The sequence below is a fragment of the Dreissena polymorpha genome, chromosome 3 (assembly GCF_020536995.1).
Source record: "Dreissena polymorpha isolate Duluth1 chromosome 3, UMN_Dpol_1.0, whole genome shotgun sequence".
In the NCBI taxonomy this organism is placed as follows: domain Eukaryota; kingdom Metazoa; phylum Mollusca; class Bivalvia; order Myida; family Dreissenidae; genus Dreissena; species Dreissena polymorpha.
In genome coordinates, this window is record NC_068357.1 from 134,739,129 (window position 1) to 134,764,053 (window position 24,925).

General features: G+C 37.6%; 1 protein-coding gene across 6 annotated transcripts in view; it reads right to left on the reverse strand.

Annotated features, from left to right (window-relative positions):
* LOC127871552 (FERM domain-containing protein 5-like) overlaps positions 1–24,925 on the reverse strand; it is a 181,783-nt gene that overhangs the window by 108,806 nt on the left and 48,052 nt on the right. For all 6 annotated transcript variants that reach the window (XM_052414593.1, XM_052414595.1, XM_052414594.1 and 3 more), the window contains exons 3-8: positions 19,737–19,779; positions 8,489–8,567; positions 7,736–7,833; positions 5,002–5,122; positions 2,402–2,489; positions 108–196 (exon numbers count right to left, since the gene is read on the reverse strand). In XM_052414593.1, coding sequence (XP_052270553.1) covers positions 108–196; positions 2,402–2,489; positions 5,002–5,122; positions 7,736–7,833; positions 8,489–8,567; positions 19,737–19,779 — 518 coding nt within the window. The remainder of the gene's footprint in view (positions 1–107; positions 197–2,401; positions 2,490–5,001; positions 5,123–7,735; positions 7,834–8,488; positions 8,568–19,736; positions 19,780–24,925) is intronic.

Genomic DNA, 24,925 nt, shown 5'->3' on the forward strand with positions numbered 1-24,925 from the left:
TATTTATTGTGTGCATTGACAATGAGTATGGCAATTTTAAGTTAAAAGGACTCAATATTACTAAAGATGCATGAATTGTGAGACCAAAGTCTGAGCTCAGTAGTTACCATTTGTAGATCTGAGTTCGTCTGCTGCCATGGAAGGTCATAATGCCCTGGTGTGTAACTCCCAGGTACATCTGGTTCCCTTTCTGGTCCTGACAACAGAGAGACAACAGTGAACATAAGGCACCGAGCAGGGAATGAGCTAGACTTCAGGTTACACTACACTACACTATGCACTACACTATGTTTTCATACACTTAAGATAATCTTATAACAACTTCTAAATAGAACTTGTTACAGTTGTTTCTAAAGGAATATTATGAAATAGGCTAACAAGAATCACAGTGAAACCAGGTTTAAACAAGAGCACCGCCTTGCGGTTGCAGACCGCTCATCTATTTTCTTTTTAAAGGTGAAGGGACTCTCATTTTCAATCACAAAGGAGGGAGGAGTGGAGTGAAGAGGGGTGTATAGTGTGGGGTTGTGGACATTTATTACATTATCGTCCAAAAAAGCGGGGGGGGGGGGGGGGGGGGGGGGGGGGGGGGGGGGGGGGTTCGGGGGGCGATGGGGGGTTTTGGGTGCGATGGTTGGACGGTATTTCAAACATAACAGTTTAAAAAAAAAAAATGGGAGGGGGGGGGGTATAGTGTGAGGGTGTGGTGGTAATTTAATTTAAATTAAAAAAAATAAAAAAATAAAAAATTGGGGGGGGTGGGATGGGGGGGGGGGGGGTGGGGTGGGGGTATAGTGTGAGGGTGTGGTGGTCATTTGTGAGATGATCTTACAAAAAAAAAAAAAAAAAAAAAAAATAGGGGGGGGGGAGGGGGGGAGGGGGGGGAGGGGGGGGAGGGCACGGGGGATGGTTTGGGTGGAGTCTATTGTGGTATGTCAGGTAAGAGTAGTTTCATCAAAGTATCAATCAAATCTAATCATAAATAAAGAAGTTATGGCAATTTTAGCAAAATTTAATAATTTGACCTTGAGTCAAGGTCATTCAAAGGTCAAAGTAAAATTCAAGTTGCCAGGTACAGTAACCTCATGATAGCAATTAAGTATTTAAAGTTTGAAAGCAATAGCCTTGATACTTAAGAAGTAAAGTGGATCGAAACACAAAATTTAACCATATATTAAAAGTTACTAAGTCAAAAAAGGGCCATAATTCAGTAACAATGACAACCAGAGTTATGCAACTTGTCCTTTTACTGTACCCTTATGATAGTTTGTGAGTGTTCCAAGTATGAAAGCAATATCTATGATACTTTAGGGGTAAAGTGGACCAAAACATAAATCTTAACCAAATTTTCAATTTTCTAAGTTTAAAGGGCCCATAATTCCGTCCAAATGCCAGTCAGAGTTACATTTTTGCCTGCACGGTCCCCTTATGACAGTTCATAAATCTTGCAAGTATGAAAGCAATAGCTTTGATACTGTAGGAATAAAGTGGACCTAAACACAAAACTTAATCAAATTTTCAATTTTCTAAGTATAAAAAGGGCACATAATTCTGTCAAAATGCCAGTCAGAGTTACATTACTTTGCCTGCACAGTCCCCTTATGATAGTTAGTAAGTGTTGCAAGTATGAAAGCAATAGCTTTGATGCTTAAGGAATAAAATGGACCTAAACACAAAACTTAACCAAAATTGTCAATTTTCTAAGTATAAAAAGGGCACATAATTCTGTCAAAATGCATGCCAGAGTTATCTAACTTTGCCTGCCCAGTCCCCTCATGATAGTAAGTAAGTGTACCAAGTTTGAATGCAATAGCATTGATACTTACTGAGAAAAGTGGAACTAAACGCAAAACTTAACCAAAATTTTCAATTTTTTAAGTATAAAAAGGGCACATAATTCTGTCAAAATGCACGCCAGAGTTATCTAACTTTGCCTGCCCAGTCCCCTCATGATAGTAAGTAAGTGTACCAAGTTTGAATGCAATAGCATTGATACTTTCTGAGAAAAGTGGACCTAAACGCAAAACTTAACCGGACGCCGACGCCAACGCCAACGCCGACGCCGACGCCAAGGTGATGACAATTTTTTTTCAAAAAATAGATGAGCTAAAAATTAAGCTTTAAATTAATATATCAAATCATTAATTGAGTTTAATCAAAGCAAATTCTCAACACATGCTTGCAACACACAAAGTTTCATCAAGATTGGTCAGAGCAACCAAAATATCTTGACCGCACACTACCTGTTTGACGTAGCTCGCCCACCCACCATACCCGAACTTAATAACCAGCATTTCAACTTTGTTAAAAACCTAATTAACAAATACCAGCGTTTTCTTTATTCTAAGTATTTTTGGGGACTAAAAATGTCAACAGTTTTGAAAGACCCCTATGTGCTCACCTTGACCTTGTGCGGGTCAACCCCATATGTGTCCAGGGATGCAGCCTTTTTCAAGAAGTTAGCCTCCGCTTCTGCAGGCACCTGACCCCTGAAACCATGGAAACAGAAGATTGTACATTCAAGGTATGTGTGTGTGCATGTGTAAATTATCTCATTTTTTTTGCTGGCAGCACTAATATTCATTGTAAGCAGGGAACATATTTTTTTCGGTTTTGTCGGTCCTAGACCGATAGAGGTCTTGAATGACCGATTGAAAATCCCAAACAGTCGGCCTGATTCTGTTTGCTAAAATTCCCATGTCATGAAATCGATTACACAGTGCACACCCTTATTACGTTCTTATCTCGGTTAGGTGTGATAAACCATACCCTGCAGTCTCTAAACCGGTCAGGACCAGATAATCGCACGTCAGCCGACTAGTATCAGAGTATGGCCCCAAGCAGCGAAGATTCGCGCGGCTGTGTATTAGCCACGCGTGAATAACCCCGTGTCAATATCAATTTAGATAATTTCACTGGCTTATACCTAGCACAATCGGTTCGTAATGTGTACTCGTCAATCGTTGACATTTACTTCGGAGATACAAACCTCGATGTTATCCTCGTGGAAATTGTGCATTTCATGCATGATACAGTAAACTGTCATATAAACAAAGAAGAAAATCGGATATTCTGCAATAATTGTGGGCGGACCTTATACACTGAAAGCACGCGCTGTAATTAAACAAAATATGCCGATACATTTTCCACCAGCGTAATAATTCGGCCATAAATAAATAAAAGTCGCGGATCTGATCGACAGAACAGCCGAAAGTTATTTTTATGGGCGGAACTTCACATAAAATAATACACAAGAAAAATAATATACATTGCATAAATCATTAGTAAAAATTGTGTTAGAATCGAAATAATTCGTGTTTTTTATTATTTTGTTGAATAACCCACGACCGAAAGTTTAGATGCGTGGTTTCAAATCATTTAATCCCTACGCATCTTAACTATCGGCCGTGGGTTATTCGACTACAAACTATAACGTACATGAATTATTTCTTAACTATTTGGTTTTGTTATTGTCAGTAACAAACCTACGCACAGACATTTGTTAAGTTCAATGCATGTTTGTAAGCTATTATCGAGTTGATAACGATTTAAAACATCGGTATAGATTTACACAGACTAATAACAGTCAGATAAAACAACACACGAAACAACAAATGTCAATGAAATAGCAAATGATAAAACAAATTGAGAAAACTCGTATGTTCCGTTTAAAAATAATGCCTAAGGGAACTTTTACATTTATTATACTATCTTCATGAATAGCATGAATAGCAAAATCAATTGTATATATTTTAACGTAATTTGTCATGATTTCGGATATAAAATTTCGGACACTTTTTCTCCATTAAAATCCGGACCGATTGATGTTGCGGGAAAATATGATCCCTGATTGTAAGTAACTCTTTATTTTCAAACAGCTAGCTAAAAGCTTAAGCTTAACATTCCTCCAGTTCTCTAAATGTTTACAAGCAAATTCGTTGAATTGATATCCCCTGCCAATATACTTCTGGACACAAATTGTTTTCTGTACGGATGGACAACTCCAAAGTGCATCATCCTCTTATCAAATATATACTCCTACCAAGTTTCAATGAAAGCCATCAGAGCACTTCCAAGATAGTGCTCCTGACACAAAAAATCAATTCTTTCAAGATACAAAGGGCCATAGCTCTGTTATTAACAGATAGTGTACAATGCCAGTTGGTGTACATCATCATCTTATCCATATATATACTCATACCAAGTTTCAATGGCGGGGGATAATTATTGAGCCAGTCATAATAAGTAAGGTATTTTCCTAGATAATCCTAATCATAGAAGATACAGTCTAGACTAGATTTCTTTTTGAATGCACCTTATAACAAACAAGAGATGTGTTTGTTAGAAACACGATGCCGCCTATTGCTCTGCTTTGAAGCCATATATTTGACCTTTGACCTTGAAGGATGACCTTTCACAACTCAAAAGGTGTTAAAAGTTTTCGGATGGACAGACTGACTGATGGACAGACAGATGGACGGACTGACGGACAATTAAAAAACTTTATGCTACCCTTCTGCAGCATAAAAATTCCATAAAAGCGAAAAGTGTGATCCTTGATTAGCCTGTGAAATCTGCACAAGCTAATTGGGAACAATACTTTCACAGATGCATTCAGCAGTTTTAGAGACCAGCTCACATGCATTAAGCATGGTTTTCCAGGAGACAAGTTCATATATATTTCAGGCTTTGTTACAAAAGTTTGTGTAGGTCCTTAACCCATTTATGTCTAGCGTCTTGAAAAAAGGCCTTGGCAAACAGCGTAGACCCAGATGAGACGCCGCATGATGCGGCGTCTCATCAGGATCTGCGCTGTTTGCTTAAAGGAATTTCTATAAGAAATATTCTAAACATAGAAATAAATATACTAGACATTCCTAGTTTTGGAAATAAATTGATCCAATTTAGAAGGATGTGAGAGTCAACTAGGCATAAATGGTTTAATATGGGCCTATCCACAATTTTTGAATATAATTATTTCCTGGGTTGAAAGGGTCTTACGCGAGTGTCTTGTGCAGTTCATGTATCTGTTGCTCCTGCAGTGCCGTCTGGTTGGGCAGCATCTTGAACTCCGCCACGTAGCCTGCAGGGTGATCCTCTGGGTGATAGTCACCCACCTCCGCTGTAACCATAAAAACCAGGACAGATTAGAGGGATGTAAATATAAAGGTAAATTAAAATACTTAAAATACTTATAGATATATTCAATAAACTGTTCAAAGTTGCAAATCACAAAACATAATTGTGAAATAGTGAAACACAAAACTGGTCAATTAGCTTATGAGGACTTATTTAAATGGTTATCTTTCTATTCGCAAGATGTAAGTAAAACAGAAGTATTACCAATAAAAAAATACACAACAGTGATTTCGTATAATTGATATTTTAAATTCTATTTTATTTTATGAGTTTGCACCTTTTTGTGTGACACAACCAAGAAATAAATGACAAAGAGGGTTAGACTTTAGCATATAAATTATAATAGCACTAAATTTGTCTCAAGTTAATTGCCAGAAATACAATCCAGTTACACTTCATTGTGTATGCTCCATGAAGGATAGCTATAACTACATTCCAGCATTACAGACCACAAACATTATATGATGACAAAAGAGACTAGAGCTTTGTCACAGACGTGACGTATACCCCCACCTGCCGCATTGACACAGGCTATTTTGCATGCTGTCTTCACAAAACAAGAGAATCTAATTTATGGCGATTTTTTAGGATTATTATGCCATTATTATTTATGGCGATTTTGACCTTTGCAATCTTGAATTCTTTTGCATGACATGCTGTCCAATGACTGTGAACAAAATTAATGTACAGTCATTTTAAAATCTCACAATGAACAACATAGTTATGGCCCAGACAAGCTAATTTATGGCAATTTTTGACCTTTGAACTTAAAATGTGACCTTGACCTTGGAGGTATCAATGTAATTCTTTCGCGCGACACACCGTCCAATGCTGGTGAACAAATGTGCCAAATGATTTTCAAATCTCACAATGAACGACATAGATATTGCCCGGACAAGCTCATTAATGGCCATTTTTGATCTTTGAACTCAAAGTGTGACCTTCGAGATGATGGTGAACAAATTTGCCAAATGATTTTAAAATCTCACAATAAATGATAAAGTTATGGCCCGGACAAGCATTTGACCTTTGAAGTGTGACCTTGACCTTGGAGATATCGACATACTTTTTTGACACAACACACCGTCCCATGATGGTGAACAAATGTGCCATGTTATTTTAAAATCTAACGATAAATGACATAGTAATGGTACGGACAAACTTTCGGTTTAAAACACATTAAGTGACCCCGTGATCTAGTTTTTGACCCGGCATGACCCATATTCAAACTTTACCTATACATCATCTAGATACAACTTGTGACCAAGTTTGGTGAAGATCGGATGAAATTTCGGTACAGACCGACAGACCGACCGACAAAGTGACTACTTTATAGCCCCCATTACCAAATGTAATGGGGGTATACAAATTATGAGAACCAAATTATTTCTAGCGTTATAAACTACTTGATATATAACAAGGGCTGTTTGTAAAACATGCATGCCCCCAATATGGGCTGTCAGTTGTAGTGGCAGCCATTGTGTGCATACATTTTTTGTCACTATGACCTTGACCTTTGACCTAGTGACCTGAAAATCAATAGGGGTCATCTGCGAGTCATGATCAATGTACCTATGAAGTTTCATGATCCTAGGCGTAAGCTTTCTTGAGTCATCATCCGGAAACCATTTTACTGTGTCAAGTCACCGTGACCTTTGACCTAGTGACCTGAAAGTCAAAAGGGGTCATCTGTGAGTCATGATCAATGTACCTATAAAGTTTCATGATCCTAGGCGTAAGCATTCTTGAGTTATCATCCTGAAACCATTTTTCTAAGTTGAGTCACTGTGACCTTTGACCTAGTGACCTGAAAATCTTTAGGGGTCATCTGCGAGTCATGATAAATGTACCTATGAAGTTTCATGATCCTAGGCATAAGCGTTCTTGAGTTATCATCCAGAAACCATTTTACTATTTCGGGTCGCCTTGACCTTGACCTTTGACCTAGTGACCTGAAAATCAATAGGGGTCATCTGCAAGTCATGATTAATGTACCTATGAAGTTTCATTATCCTAAGCATAAGCGTTCTTGAGTTATCATCCGGAAACCATTTTACTATTTCGGGTCACCGTGACCTTGACCTTTGACCTGAAAATCAATAGGGGTCATCTGCAAGTCATGATCAATGTTCCTATGAAGTTTCATGATCCTAGGCATAAGCGTTCTTGAGTTATCATCCGGAAACCATTTTACTATTTCGGGTCACCATGACCTTGACCTTAGACATAATTACCTGAAAATCAATAGGGGTCATCTGCGAGTCATGATCAATGTACCTATGAAGTTTCATGATCCTAGGCATAAGCGTTCTTAAGTTATCATCCGGAAACCATTTTACTATTTCGGGTCACCGTGACCTTGACCTTTCACCTAGTGACCTCAAAATCAATAGGGGTCATCTGCAAGTCATGATCAATGTACCTATGAAGTTTCATGATCCTAGGCCTAAGCGTTCTCGAGTTATCCGGAAACCATCTGGTGGACGGACATACAGACAGACCGAAATGTGCAAAACAATATACCCCCTCTTCTTCGAAGGGGTGCATAATAAGTGAAGTAAGGGCAAAATAACTTCTAGGGTTACAAACCACTAACATTGTATGATGTAGGCAGCAAGAAGGTTTGCGTCCTGAGGTGAGCAGAGTAGTCTCCCATGGTGCAGATCCCGCCTCAGCTGCAGAAACAAGTAATACCTGAAACAATAGTGATAAACAAATATAGCTGTGTTAAAGTTCATATGGGTCATTATCTGGATAAACAAAGACAACATTTTCAAGATCAGGTACCTTTTCTGGGTTTGGAACAGTTTCAAACATCACAAACCCAACACAAGTTTTATCAAATATTCAGGGTTAATGGCTAAACTGATTTTCTATAATTGTTTAATCACAAACCTTGCATGATTTTTTTTGTTTTCTTTTTCGCATTTAAAACTTCCAATAAATATATAATATTATAATATTTTAATATCTTTATTGATCACACACACTAAAACATATTAACCCTTTATCACTAAGTTATGTGTTTTCACGCATTTGCAGTCTCTTAGAAAGTTATATTTAATTTAAAACCTTTCTTTTCAGATTCAAGTTTTTAAGGCTTTGTTTGCAACCCTAAGGTACTTATGAGCAGCAAACAGCATTCGAGTTACTCCCAGGCTGTTCTGGTTTTATGCTATTTGCATATAGCCTTTTTCACATTGCTTCTAAGTGGGAAAGGGTTAAGGTTAAATATTATGTGGTCATCCAGAAAGTGGGCCGATGGGAAGGAGGGAAAGGCATGTTTTTATTTCACTGTGGGTGGGGGCAGCCCTTTTAAGACAACCATGTTAAACCTGTTGAATCTTACCTGGTGATCTCCTCATGAAGCTTCATGGGTTCAGCAGGGTAAAACTTCACCCGAAAACACAGCACACATGGGCTCACTCCTGCGTGACAGAACAAGGACAGGTTTAAACATAGCTATTTGTTCCTATACTATAAATATTTGATTAATTTACAAACTGTTTGTTTAATCAAACGTCGGACAATGCACGCTACAGACATTGTCTATTTTTATCTGCTTACAATTTTCAATTTACATTTTGTACTGATGATAAACAGCATAATAACAATATAGCAATCTTTATAAATACACAATTTTCCACCTATTTTGTCTGATAAACAATTATGTGACACATTGAGGAGATTGGTTCATGTAGAATAGACAGAATGTGTCTGACAGCCATGTAATTATTGCCATGAGGGAAATCAAACAGCCCCTCGCTGGGCTTAACAAAATCTGGACACTACCACGGCTCACATGCGTTGCCAAATGATTCATTGGAAGCTTGTGGCAACATATTCAACAAAGCTTCCAGCCACATTGCAGACATTAACATGTATACAAGCTTTGCACGTTTTTGTTTACAATAGGTTCAAAATATTATAATAATAACATCAAAGCCATTGTAACTTGCCTAGAAATAACCCAATGGTATCTTTTCCTAAACATTAAAATTGTTTCCTAATTTGTAATTACTTGTTAAGTACTTAGTATATATAAATACACTATCTGACTAAACTTTGATTTAAAATTGTATTCACTAATTGTATAAATAGTTCTAAAAACAAAATTCATTATAGATATTTTATCTAATAAACTGAGAATTAAACAAGATGCGTTTGTGAAACACAATGTCCCCTTATATGAAGTTTGACCTTGAAGGATGACCTTGACCTTTCACCACTCAAAATGTGCAGCTCCATGAGATACACATGCATGCCAAATATCAAGTTGTTATCTTCAATATTGCAAAAGTATTCATAAAATAAGCGATTTGGGCCACATATATTTGACCTCTCACCTTGAAGGATGACCTTGACCTTTCACCACTCAAAATGTGCAGATCCATGAGATACACATGCATGCCAAATATCAAGTTGCTATCTTCAATATTTCAAAAGTATTCATAAAATAAGCAATTTGGGCAAAATATATTTGACCTCTGACCTTGAAGGATGACCTTGACCTTGACCATTCACCACTCAAAATGTGCAGCTACATGAGATACACATGCATGCCAAATATCAAGTTGCTATCTTAATATTGCATAAGGATTCATAAAATGAGTGATTTTGGCCACATATATTTGACCTCTGACCTTGAAGGATGACCTTGACCTTTCACCACTCAAAATGTGCAGCTCCATGAGATACACATGCATGCCAAATATCAAGTTGCTATATTCAATACAGCAAAAGTTATTGCAAAATGTTAAAGTTGGCGCAAACCAACCAACCAACAGACCAACCAACCAACAGACCAACCAACAGACAAGGCAAAAACAATATGTCCCCCACTAGTGGGGGACATAAAAATACGCAAAATTAATATAAAGAAATTCATATTTTAGTTTTGGACTTCGGTAATTATCAGCAGGGATTAGCAAATAATTTTACAAATGATTATTTATCTCCAAACATTGTACAGGTCGAACCCAAATGTCAGTTTCTTCATGACACAGGCTCTATCCTTGTTAAACATATGCAATATACTAATTTGACATATTAATAGTACACAGAGTGCTCTTATTGATTTCACTGAGAGTTCTTGTCATGCAGGTTTCCACAATTTCATTAAAAAAAAACAACTGTTAATTTTCTTTTAGCTGGAATTAATTTTTTAATTTTCATCCCAGCCCGCCTTTATAAAAAAACACTTGCCCAACATTTTTTTGTCACTCAAATTTATTTTTTATATTTCACGGGTAAATGAAAATTCCAATACCAGAAATGACAACCCTCTCAGTTCTTCAATTATAAGCTTTGAGTAAATCATGATGGCCGTCTGCCTGGGTGCTCTATGTCGTTCTGTCCATCTGTCTGCTCTAGGTCTGTCTGTCCATCTGTCTGTTCTATGTCTGTCTGTCCATCTGTCTGCTCTATGTCTATCTGTCCATCTGTCTGTTCTATGTCTGTCTGTCTGCTCTATGTCTGTCTGTCCATCTGTCTGCTCTATGTCTGCCTGTCTGCTCTATGTCTGTCTGTCCATCTGTCTGCTCTATGTCTGTCTGTCCATCTGTCTGTTCTATGTCTGTCTGTACATCTGTCTGCTCTATGTCTGTCTGTCCATCTGTCTGTTCTATGTCTGTCTGTCTGCTCTATGTCCGTCTGTCCATCTGTCTGCTCTATGTCTGTCTGTCCATCTGTCTGCTCTATGTCTGTCTGTCCATCTGTCTGTTCTATGTCTGTCTGTCCATCTGTCTGCTCTATGTCTGTCTGTCCATCTGTCTGCTCTATGCAGGGGTCATAACAGGACCAGATTGCCAATCCTGAAAAAAAGCCGGGAGCCTGGGGGTGCGCAGGCCACCAGCAGCCAGGGTAATGGGGCAGGGCTCTTTAAGGTTGACCAGAGGGGGCAAAGCCCCGGACGATTTTAATCATTTTCAGACCCGTCTATATTGCATTTCCAAGCAGTTTTAAATGCATTTTGTTATAGCAAAAGAAAGATTTTTTTCCAAGAATTTACTTATATAATTTTCAACATATATTACATTAACCAAATATTTTGTAAAAAAAATAATCACTTAAAAGTACGACCTCAGCCCGTAATATAAACAGCACTAAAGAATATTACATAAATATACATAACATGAACGATTTTCATCTAAAAACTGATGCTTTTACAAGAAAACCTAATCATAAATTATTCATCGAGTGGCTAAATTTACCACCCCACATCCACCCTTTTACGCAAAGTAAGATTCACGATCGTTTTTCTTTGTTCCAATGTAACCGTTTATCAAATGAATCATTTATGTAAAGAAACAATAAAAAAATAACAAGAGCACCGCCTAGCGGGTGCAGACCGCTCATATATTTTCTATTATCTTTTTAAAGGTGAAGGGACTCTCATTTTCAATCACAAAGGAGGGAGGGGTGGAGTGAAGAGGAGTGTATAGTGTGGGGGTGAGGACATTCATTACATTATTTTCCAAAAATGCGAAAAAATAAATAAATCGGGGGGGGGGGGGGGGGGGGGGGGGGGGGTGATGGGTGGTGGGGATTCTTGGGTGCGATGGTTAAACGGTAGTTCAAACATAAATTAATAAAAATAAAAATTTGTGTTTTTTAACCGTTAAAAAAAAAAAAGAAATTTGGGAGGGTGGGGTGGGGTGGGGGGTATAGTGTGAGGGTGTGGTGGTCATTTGTGAGATGATCTTAAAAAAAAAAAAAAAAAAAAAAAAAAAAAAAATTAGCGGGGGGTGGGGGGGGGGGATTCGGGTGGGGGGAGAGGGGGGGATTCTACGATGCAATGGTTGGACGGTATTTCAAACATAAAAAATAAAAATAAATCTTTTTGTTTTTTAACAGTTTCAAAAAAAATAATTTCGGGGGGGGGGGGGGGGGGGGGGGGTGGGGGTGGGCGGTTATAGTGTGAGGGTTGTTGTGGTCATTTGTGAGATGATCTTAAAAAAAAAAATAAAAAAAAATAGGGGGGGGGGGATTTGGGGGGGGGGGAGGGGGGGGGAGAGTACGGGGGATGGTTTGGGTGGAGTCTATTGTGGTATGTCAGGTAAGAGTAGTTTTGCAAAGTATCAATCAAATCTAATCATAAATAAAGAAGTTATGGCAATTTTAGCAATATTTAATAATTTGACCTTGAGAGTCAAGGTCATTCAAAGGTCAAGGTAAAATTCAACTTGCCAGGTACAGGAACCTCATGATAGCATGAAAGTATTTGAAGTTTGAAAGCAATAGCCTTAATAGTTAAGAAGTAATGTGGATCGAAACACAAAATTTAACCATATATTCAAAGTTACTAAGTCAAAAAAGGGCCATAATTCCGTAAAAATAAAAACCAGAGTTATGCAACTTGTCCTTTTACTGTACCCTTATGATAATTTGCGAGTGTTCCAAGTATGAAAGCAATATCTATGATACTTTAGTGGTAAAGTGGACCAAAACACAAAACTTAACCAAATTTTCTAAGTATAAAGGACCCATAATTCCGTCCAAATGCCAGTCAGAGTTACATAACTTTGCCTGCACAGTCCCCTTATGATAGTTAATAAGTGTTGCAAGTATGAAAGCAATAGCTTTGATACTGTAGGAATAAAGTGGACCTAAACACAAAACTTAACCAAATTTTAAATTCTCTAAGTATAAAAAGGGCACATAATTCTGTCAAAATGCCAGTCAGAGTTACATTACTTTGCCTGCACAGTCCACTTATGATAGTTAGTAAGTGTTGCAAGTATGAAAGCAATAGCTTTGATACTTACGGAATAAAATGGACCTAACCACAAAACTTAACCAAAATTTTCAATTTTCTAAGTATAAAAAGGGCACATAATTCTGTCAAAATGCACGCCAGAGTTATCTAACTTTGCCTGCCCAGTCCCCTCATGATAGTAAGTAAGTGTACCAAGTTTGAATGCAATAGCATTGATACTTTCTGAGAAAACTGGACCTAAACGCAAAACTTAACCAAAATTTTCAATTTTCTAAGTATAAAAAGGGCACATAATTCTGTCAAATTGCATGCCAGAGTTATCTAACTTTGCCTGCCAAGTCCTCTCATGATAGTAAGTAAGTGTACCAAGTTTAAATGCAATAGCATTGATACTTTCTGAGAAAAGTGGACCTAAACGCAAAACTTAACCGGACGCCAACGCCGACGCCGACGCCAAGGTGATGACAATAGTTCATAATTTTTTTTCAAAAAATAGATGAGCTAAAAAATAATTACGTTTATAAGCTTCTAAACATAGGTATTGTGGTCAAAATTTACCTTAAAAATTGGGATTGTTTTCGTCGAAACTCCATGTTGATAAAAGCTTTGTTGATACTTGGCGCATTCGATTGGAGAATTCACAGAATAAATACTAATAAATTTTATGATGTTGACGCAGTAATTGCCTTCTGTAGAACAGACATTAACAAAGATTCGCTCCAAACCCCCCCCCCCCCCCCCCCCCCCCCCCCCCCCCCCCCACCGCAAAACTCTTTGAATTTTTATTGATCTCAAAAGTGACCCTGGTGCCTTGAAATCCGGATTTCTATGTGTCTATGTCTGTCTGTCCATCTGTCTGCTCTATGTCTGTCTGTCCATCTGTCTGCTCTATGTCTGTCTGTCCATCTGTCTGCTCCATGTGTGTCTGTCTATCTGTCTGCTCTATGTCTGTCTGTCCATCTGTCTGTTCTATGTATGTCTGTCCTTCTGTCTGCTCTATGCCTGTCTGTCCATCTGTCTGCTCTATGTTTGTCTGTCTGCTCTATGTCTGTCTGTTTGCTCTATGTCTGTCTGTCTGTCTGCTCTATGTCTGTCTGTCCATCTGTCTGCTTTATGTCTGTCTGTCTGTCTGCTCTATGTCCGTCTGTCTGCTCTATGTCTGTCTGTCCGTCTGTCTGCTCTATGTATGTCTGTCCATCTGTCTGCTCTATGTCTGTCTGTCCATCTGTCTGTTCTATGTCTGTCTGTTCATCTGTCTGATCAATGTCTGTCTGTTTGTCTGTCTGCTCTATGTCTGTCTGTCCATCTGTCTGCTCTATGTCTGTCTGTCCATCTGTCTGCTCTATGTCTGTCTGATCATCTGTCTGCTCTATGTCTGTCTGTCCGTCTGTCTGCTCTATGTCTGTCTGCTCTATGTCTGTCTGTCTGCTTTATGTCTGTCTGTCTGTCTGTCTGCTCTTTGTCTGTCTGTCCATCTGTCTGTCCATCTGTCTGCTCTATGTCTGTCTGTCCGTCTGTCTGCTCTATGTCTGTCTGTCCATCTGTCTGCTCTATGTCTGTCTGTCCGTCTGTCAGCTCTATGTCTGTATGTCCATCTGTCTGCTCTATGTCTGTCTGTCCATCTGTCTGCTCTATGTCTGTCTGTTCATCTGTCTGTTCTATGTTTGTCTGTCCGTCTGTCTGCTCTATGTCTGTCTGTCCATCTGTCTGCTCTTTGTCTGTCTGTCCATCTGTCTGCTCTATGTCTGTCTGTCTGCTCTATGTCTGTCTGTCTGCTCTATGTGTGTCTGTCTGTCTGCTCTATGTCTGTCTGTCTGTCTGCTTTATGTCTGTCCATCTGTCTGCTCTATGTCTGTTTGTCCATCTGTCTGTCTGTCTGTCAGCAGACACAAACTTGTGTGCAGGCATTCTCTTTGTTTACCATACAACTTTAATTCTTTTAGGGTCTGTTACTTATTATATAGAGCTGTTCATGAGTTAATTTTAAAATAACAGAAAATATGCCCCTTTTTCAATAAGATATGACTTCATGAGTGTTATATGAACTATTAGCATACTACCCATAATTCGTAAGTTTCACAGGTTTAATACTTGATATGTTGCATGTTATATAGTAGTTCTCTATAAAGTTTTGTCACAAGATGCCCCTGAGACATAAAAATATAACCAGACATATTCATCTGTGAGTGAGTATTGTGCAGTAATATTGTATTCTTTGAATGATTACATAATAGAAAAATATTACCTTTTTCAGAAATTATTAAATTTATTTTAGAATTATTTGATTGAAGAAAAATTTACTTTACATACATGTACAATGCGTAATTTGCTGTAATTTTATTTGTACACTAAAAACAGCATCAATTATTTCTAATAAACAAAATCAAGTTTATGACTATTTTAATGTGGACTGTGAAAAATAAGTAAAGGATATTTATATTTATATTTTTAATTTATCAAATGTGGCTACAATACACATTTAGATTAAAAAAAAATGTGATATTTGACAAGGCATCAAACAAATAAATAAATAACAAAAAAAAACAATAGCTTGTTACCCATGCTTGAGGCTTTACATCTGTTTTGATATCAAGCCAAATTTTCAATATGTCATTTTGTTGGCATTTTTTGCCAACACAAAAACTTTTGAATAAATAAGACAGTGTTGTTTCAATACAAAAATTTCATTTATCTCTGTCAAATTAAAAAGAACAAACAAGCAGATTTCAGACTTGCTCAGAAGTCTTTCCACTACAAGAACAACCCGAGAGGGTCATTATTCAAAGTTGGTAGACACAGACTGTCACTGCAATCATTCCTTAAGCATTTGGAAGCCATTTTGAAACATCAGCTATATCATGTGAATTCCCGGTGGTATTTCATATGTAACAACAGGCTTTTTGGAATACAGACACAGACAGGGCCATAATGTATGGGATATGAGAGCCTGTCATAAAGTTGAACATTAAAACACACTATTTCCGCCCGTAGACCCTGATGAGACTCCGCATGATGCGGCGTCTCATCAGGGTCTGTGCTGTTTGCGTTAAGGAATTTCTGTAAGAAATATTCTAAATATAGAAATAAATATACTAGACATCCCTTATTTTGGAAATAAATTGATCCAATTTAAAAGGATGGGAGAGTCCACTAGGCTTAAATGGGTTAATGGATGGTGTTTGTTGCAAAAACAAGAGGCTCCTCTAAGTAAAACTACTTTTACAATTCAGTCATTATGTACTTGCTGTAAAAGATCTATGTACATGTACCAGTATACTTTATATTTCTACACAAAACCCTTAGAAACTTAAGTTGATTTCAAATTGATAATGGTGAATACTAAACTGATATGCAAGGTATTTGAATACCTAGCAACTTTTTTCCTTCTTCATAAAGTACTGGTGAATGGTACTTTCCCAATCAACAATGACAAATGTCCCATTGCCGTCTGAAAAAAATCCCAAAACCATGGAAAATTGCGGCCATTTTGTTCCGAAATTGAACTCTCGCTGAGTGCATATACCATATCAATTAAATGTGTGTAACCTTAAGCTGGATGAATTCAAGATTTACAACACAGCACATTCAATCAATAAAACAGTTTTTGTTTCCTGGGAATTTTTTCCATGGATTTGACTTCTCATTTTTTAACCGATCGTTAATTTTACTGAAGTGATGCAGACTGCACAGGCTAATCTGGGCGACACTTTACACACATGCATTAGGCTCCATTTACCCAACTTGCAGCTCATTTACATTCTCTTTCACACACAATGACTTCTGTCACAAATTCTGAACAGGACATAAATTACATTTCCTGTGGCTGGAACTATGCCTTTTGAATTCATAAGGTTTTTATCTGAAGTGATGGGATCTTAAATAATCACATTGTTGTTTGATCCACGTTATGCAGAATATTTGCATTTCCAAAATGCTGTCTACAAAATAACTGACATTTATTAGTTGCTGTTCAATTCAAGTTTCTGTGACAGTAGACCCTAAATAAACAAAAAAACATTAGATCCCATGGACACTTAAGCTGGGATATTGCAAGGTGACAGGAAAGGATGCTGCAAGTTTGACCCAAATCGAATAATTTGATTTATCTTTTTAAAGCACCAATAGATATTGTCATAGAACATATATGACACCAAACTGAGCTTTATTATTTTTTTGAAGAATGTGTTATCATTTATTTTGCAATTTAAAGCTCTTATTGTGGATCAATGCATTCAAAATATTGTCAGGAAACAAATTCCTGTTACAAGCCTCTGTTACCTTGACTTTTTATCTGTTGACCTCAAAATTTATAATTACGATGATCGTATGTAAAAGGATTCTCTAGATTTCACGAAGAAATCAATTTCTTAATACAAGCTAATTTGACCGTAACCTTTCACCTGGTGACCTGTAAAAAAGAATCTTCTTTTTTTCCCCATACAGCCTTATACCAATATGAACAAGAGCACCGCCTTGCGGGTGCAGACCGCTAATCTATTTTCCTTTTTATAGGTGAAGGGACTCTCAATTTCAATCACAAAAGAGGGAGGGGATGAGTGAAGAGGGGTGTTTAGTGTGGGGGTGTGGTCATTTATTACATTATCTTCCAAAAATGTGAACAAAAATGGGGGGGGGGATAAATATTTGTGTTTTTGACCGTTTCCCCCCAAAAAAAATTGAAGGGATGGTTTGGGTGGAGTCTATTGTGGTATGTCAGGTAAGAGTTGTTTTGTCAAAGTATCAATCAAATCTAATCATAAATAAAGAAGAAATGGCAATTTTAGCAAAATTTAATAATTTGACCTTGAGAGTCAAGGTCATTCAAAGGTCAAGGTAAAATTCAACTTGCCAGGTACAGTAACCTCATGATAGCATGAAAGTATTTGAAGTTTGAAAGCAATAGCCTTGATACTTTAGAAGTAAAGTGGATCGAAACACAAAATTTAACCATATATTCAAAGCTACTAAGTAAAACAAGATGTGTTTGTGAAACACAATGTCCCCCTATATGATGTTTGACCTTGAAGGATGACCTTGACCTTGTGCAGCTCCATGAGATACCAAATATCAAGTTGCTATCTTCAATATTGCAAAAGTATTCATAAAATAAGTGATTTGGGCCACATATATTTGACCTCTGACCTTGAAGGATGACCTTGACCTTGACCATTCACCACTCAAAATGTGCAGCTCCATGAGATGCACATACATGCCAAATATCAAGTTGCTATCTTCAATATTGCAAAAGTATTTATAAAATAAGCGATTTGGGCCACATATATTTGACCTCTGACCTTGAAGGATGACCTTGACCTTTCACCACTCAAAATGTGCAGCTCCATGAGATACACATGCATGCCAAATATCAAGTTGCTATCTTAAATATTGCAAAAGCATTCAAAAAATGAGTGATTTTGGCCACATATATTTGACCTCTGACCTTGAAGGATGACCTTGACCTTGAACTTTCACCACTCAAAATGTGCAGCTTCATGAGATACACATGCATGCCAAATATGAAGTTGCTATCTTCAATAGAACAAAAGTTATAGCAAAATGTTAAAGTTGGCGCAAACAGACCAACAGACAGACCAACAGACAGGGCAAAAACAATATGTCCCCCACTACTATAGTGGGGGACATAAAAAGGGCCATAATTCTGTAAAAATGACAACCAGAGTTATGCAACTTGTCCATTTACTGTCCCCTTATGATAGTTTGCGAGTGTTCCAAGTATGAAAGCAATATCTTTGATACTTTAGGGGTAAAGTGGACCAAAACCCAAAACTTAACCAAATTTTCAATTTTCTAAGTATAAAGGGCCCATAATTCCGTCCAAATGCCAGTCAGAGTTACATTACTTTGCCTGCACAGTCCCCTTATGATAGTTAATAAGTGTTGCAAGTATGAAAGCAATAGCTTTGATACTATTGGAATAAAGTGGACCTAAACACAAAACTTAACCAAATTTTCAATTTTCTAAGTATAAAAAGGGCACATAATTCTGTCAAAATGTCAGTCAGAGTTACATAACTTTGCCTGCACAGTCCCCTTATGATAGTTAGTAAGTATTGCAAGTATGAAAGCAATAGGTTTGATACTTAAGGAATAAAATGGACCTTAACACAAAACTTAACCAAAATTTTCAATTTTCTATGTATAAAAAGGGCACATAATTCTGTCAAAATGCATGCCAGAGTTACCTAACTTTGCCTGCCCAGTCCCCTCATGACAGTTAGTAAGTGTACTGATTCCTGTTTCTAATTCCTTTGACCTTGACTTTTGACATGGATACCTTAAAATCAATAGGGGTCTTCAATTTCACTAATTCCTTTTACCTTGACTTTTGACATGGAGACCTCAAAATCAATAGGCGTCTTCTATTTCACCCAAGAAACCACTTAACAAATTTGCATCATCACAGGTCAAAAGCATTCCTAAAGTTAAAGTTGTCAGAAGGTAAGCTGTCCGCTAGTAAGTCGAAATAGGTTAAGTGGTCTCAAAAGCAGACACAGTAGCTGACCTAAGCTGGCAACATAAGACAAATTTACACATGACACACTTTAACCCTTTCAGTGCTGGAACCAAATTTTGAAGGCCTTTGCCAACAGTTTGGATCCAGATGAGACGCCACAGAACATGGCGTCTCATCTGGATCCAATCTGTTTGCTATTCTGATAGAATTCTTTGAAAAAAATCGAAGAAAATGCTAATTTTAGAAATTCAGCAGAAGACATTTTAGCAGACGACAAATTTCCCAGCATGCAAAGGGTTAAGTATCACAGTTCAGCTTTGCTATTTAGGTCTTGACACCACACAATATTTCAAAGACTTGTTTACTATTTTCTGCTGATGAGATAACAGTCATGCAAGTCCTTACCTTTCAACTGTCTGTACACAGTCTTTGTTGGATCCAACCAGTGCTGAAAAACAGGATAAAATAAATAACTGTAATTATATGTCACTATAGTAATCCTAAAAGATAACCAGGAATAAAACATGTTAGGGGAGTTAAGGTACAAACGTTAAAATCTCACAGGAAACATGGATTTTAGATAGTAATTTATTTTCCACCATGCTGTTATCATGATATAGAAGACATGTAATTTTGATATTAATTGGCAAAACAGGCAAACATAATTGGTATGATGCCATTAGTTCTAGCTTATTTGCTCGATTTAGCAATTTTGAAGTAAATATAGATCAAAACATTTTCATGTGTAGCACCTTATATGATAAAATTATAATATATGGATGCTTTTTTATCATTCCTACTTCTTTCATAAAATGTGTATGTTTTTACCATGCCCAGGGCTTAACACAAAGGCATGTTCGAACATTCACTGCCTGTACCTAGGTCCGGGCTAGCCAATGTCCCAGTAACATGCTCTGACCTTGAAGGATGACCTTGACCTTGACCTTTCACCACTCAAAATGTGCAGCTCCATGAGATACACATGCATGCCAAATATCAAGTTGCTATCTTCAATATTGCAAAAGTATTCATAAAATGAGCGATTTTGGCCACATATATTTGACCTCTGACCTTGAAGGATGACCTTGACCTTTCACCAATCAAAATGTGCAGCTTCATGAGATACACATGCATGCCAAATATGAAGTTGCTATCTTCAATATAGCAAAAGTTATTGCAAAATGTTAAAGTTGGCGCAAACAGACAGACCAACAGACAGGGCAAAAACAATATGTCCCCCACTACTATAGTGGGGGACATGTCTTAAGTAGATGAATATTGAATTCATTAGCATTAGTAAGGCAAGCTAATAAGAATGATTGAATCATAATTGCACATCTCCACGCACAAGAAAATACAAGTTAAATGATAACAAGGGCTGTTTGTAAAACATGCATGCCCCCCATACGGGCTTTCCGTTGTAGTGGCAGCCATTGTGTGAATACGATTTTTGTCACTGTGACCTTGACCTTTGACCTAGTGACCTGAAAATCAATAGGGGTCATCTGCGGGTCACGATTAATGTACCTATGAAGTGTCATGATCCTAGGCAAAAGCGTTCTTGAGTTATCATCCGAAAATCATATTACTATTTCGGGTGACCGTGACCTTGACCTTGTGACCTCAAAATCAATAGGGGTCATCTGCGAGTCATGATCTGAATCTACCTATGAAGTTTCATGATCCTAGGCGTAAACGTTCTTGAGTTATCATCCGAAAACCATTTTACTATTTCGGGTCACCGTGACCTTGACCTTTGACCTAGTGACCTCAAAATCGATAGTGGTCATCTGCAAGTCATGATCAATCTACCCATGAAGTTTCATGATCCTAGGCGTATGCGTTCTTGAGTTATCATCCGGAAACCATTTTACTATTTCGGGTCACCGTGACCTTGGCCTTTGACCTAGTGACCTCAAAATCGATAGTGGTCATCTGCAAGTCATGATCAATCTACCCATGAAGTTTCATGATCCTAGGCGTATGCGTTCTTGAGTTATCATTCAAAAACCATTTTACTATTTCTGGTCACCGTGACCTTGACCTTTGACCTATTGACCTCAAAATCAATAGGGGTCATCTGCGAGTCATGATCAATGTACCTATGAAGTTTCATGATCCTAGGCCCAAGGGTTCTCGAGTTATCGTCTGACAACCACCTGGTGGACGGACAGACCGATCGACCGACCGACAGACCGACATGAGCAAATCAATATACCCCCTCTTCTTCGAAGGGGGGCATAAATATAAAGGTTGTGATAATACTTTGGTCGGGGCACATGAAAGATTGGTCAGGGCTAGTAGGTTCTGCATTTACTAGCCCGAATGGGCTAGTTGAAAAAAAAGTTAGTGTTAAGCCCTGATGCCCATTACAAGACCACTGCTGCTTAAATATGTAGTTGTGTAAAATAAAAATTCACAATTTGAATGCCATACCACAACTCTCGTCTGAGACACAGATTAGTTTTTAGTACTGAATTGTTCACAACGTTTAGAAATTATGTTAAACTGCTTATTTATTTACGTCATTACTTGACATCATTCCCCGCCTTTACAAACATAATAACACTTTCATAATACACTTGAGCTCTGCTATGAATAAAGCCCGGTTTTTCCAGATACCTGATAACATGCATAACGTATTCAATGATACCGAAATTCTATTCAACTTGTAACCATTTAACAACAACATGATCACCCAATTATGTGTCATAAAAACACAAATAACAAGGGCTGTTTGTAAAACATGCATGCCCCCCATATGGGCTGTCAGTTGTAGTGGCAGCCATTGTGTGAATATGTTTTTTGTCACTGTGACCTTGACCTTTTACCTAGTGACCTGAAAATCAATAGGGGGCATCTGCCAGTCATGATCAATGTACCTATGAAGTTTCATGATCCTATGCCTAATTATTCTTGAGTTATCACCCGGAAACCATTTTACTGTTCGAATCACTGTGACCTTGACCTTTGACCTAGTGACCTGAAAATTATTAGGGGTCATCCGCCAGTCATGATCAATGAACCTATGAAGTTTAATGATCCTAGGTGTAAGCATTCTTGAGTTATCATCCGGAAATCATTTTACTATTTAGAGTCACTGTGACCTTGACCTTTGACCTAGTGACCTGAAAATCAATAGGGGTCATCTGCCAGTCATGATTAATGTTCCTATGAAGTTTCATGATCCTAGGCGTAAGCATTCTTGAGTTATCATCCGGAAACTATTTCACTGTTTCTAGTCACTGTGACCTTGACCTTTGACCTAGTGACCTGAAAATCACTAGGGGTCATCTGCCAGTCATGATCAATGTTCCTATGAAGTTGTATGATCCTAGGCGTAAGCATTCTTGAGTTATCATCCGGAAACCATTTTACTATTTCTAGTCACTGTGACCTTGAATGTTGACCTAGTGACCTGAAAATCAATAGGGGTCATCTGCCAGTCATGACCAATGTACCTATTTAGTTTCAAGATCCTAGGCCTAAGCATTCTTGAGTTATCATCCAGAAATCATTTTACTATTTCGAGTCACTGTGACCTTGACCTTTGACTTAGTGACCTGAAAATCAATAGGGGTCATCTGACAGTCATGATCAATGTACCTATGAAGTTTCATGATCCTAGGCCTAAGCGTTCTTGAGTTATCATCCGGAAACAATCTGGAGGACGGACCGACGGACCGACAGACTGACCGACATGTGCAAAACAATATACCCCCTCTTCTTCGAAGTGGGGCATAAATATCTATGTATGATTGAATAATCTAGCCATGCATCCCTCGTCACTAACACACCATTATCGCTGTAGACACATACTTTTGAATTATGTGCGTCCCACCCTCCTGTCGTATTGCTTAAAAGAATCCGTTAACACATATGCAAATCATGATGAGTATGGATCATATAAGGTATAAGTCAATGTTGTTGTGATGTTTATCTGAATGAGGAACAATGAATGCAGAAAATCTTACAGATTGGCTGAAGTAAGGGTTAGGGCTTTATACAGACGGTCATAAGCATGTTTTCAAATAGCACTCATTAAGGTAAGGAGTCCCCAATGAAAGTCATCGCTACTTTACTTTCATAAGTGTAATGCCTTCAAAAAGGTACCTTGACCTTATACAAAAACAGTATATCAACTTCAGTAGTTACAGCTGGCAATTCAGAGAAAAACACATATATTTCAAGGTGTGATGTTTACTGTTCACAAGCATTAAGAGATTAATAAAAGTTGAAAGCTTAATATTGTTATTGAAATCTTTCTTTCTTTTCACTATTATAACTACATGATAGCTTTCAGAAATGGGAGTTTGGGACTATTTGCTTCAAGGTGGACACGTTACTTTTCGTCTAGGGGCTCATTGGCCAAGAATCTGCAAGTCTAAGAGCCATTGGTAGCCAGAGATTACGTACTGATGTATGTTAAAAAAAAATGTTGTTGTTTTTTCATCATGTAAATAACCTTTAGGCCACGACTTTTTTTTTTATTGGTTTACAAAAATTATTTTGAAAATGGTACATCGGGCGGTCGAAAAAAAAAAAAAAAAAAAAAAAAACATCATTGGAAAAAAAAGTTAATGCTAATAACATCAGAACAAAGACAACATATCTATTATAACCTTAACACAGAGACAAAAATCAAATTATGCAATGAAACACATCTATATCTTCAAATGAAATGAGTCCTAACAGCACCTTATGTAACATCAGGCAATTTTAAACACTCCATTACATGACATGCGTTCTTCTCCCATTAAAACGAAAAACTGCGCTTCATTTCCATAATTGGATGCGCACCATTACGCAATGCGATGCCCGTTGCATAAATCTTATATAAGATAAACTACTCATACACAAATTACCCGGTATGTGTTTGCTCTTACTCGACTTATGAGATCGTACATGAAAAAAAATCGAGGTAGATCGATCCATGCGTCGTCGCGGTAATGTTTGTCAAAGTTGTTGTTGTCATGAAAACTCGTTGATTTACTACGCAAAACGTCTTATTTGAACTGACGCGAATTAATTTAATCATATTTGTCAACTTCGCTTTTGCTTTATTTTGATAATTTAATCCAAAGTTTAATGTTAGCAAGTGTTTTTTTTTACTGGAATTGTAAACAAGGAGTCAGTTAAAGTCTTCCGAAAATGTGCAGTCTGTGTAAATTGACAGTTTGACGTCATCAAAGGAAAGCCGCTTTCTGTCGGAAGCAATAAAGCGACAAATTTCGCGCCGAAAAAATTGGCTTCCTTTGTCTAGCAATCAACATGCCGAACCAATCGTGTGTTTGTTTCTCAATTGCAATCCTCCAATTTAATAAAAGCACGTGCATAGCTCCGCCTTCGAATCTTTTGCAGAGAACGGAGGCGGAGTTTAACGGTTAATTGAGCTAGTGTTTTACACAAGTTGAGTTCCGATTTGCCGAAATTACTCGGCCCTAAGCATTGAAACGACAAATACATTTATCAATGATTTTCCGAGATATACAGATTTGTTCCGATTTCCAAACTTTCTGTACAGTTCCTATAAACTATGGCGGACGTGTTTACAAAATTCCTAAACACATATATCGTAAATAATGGCAGTGTTT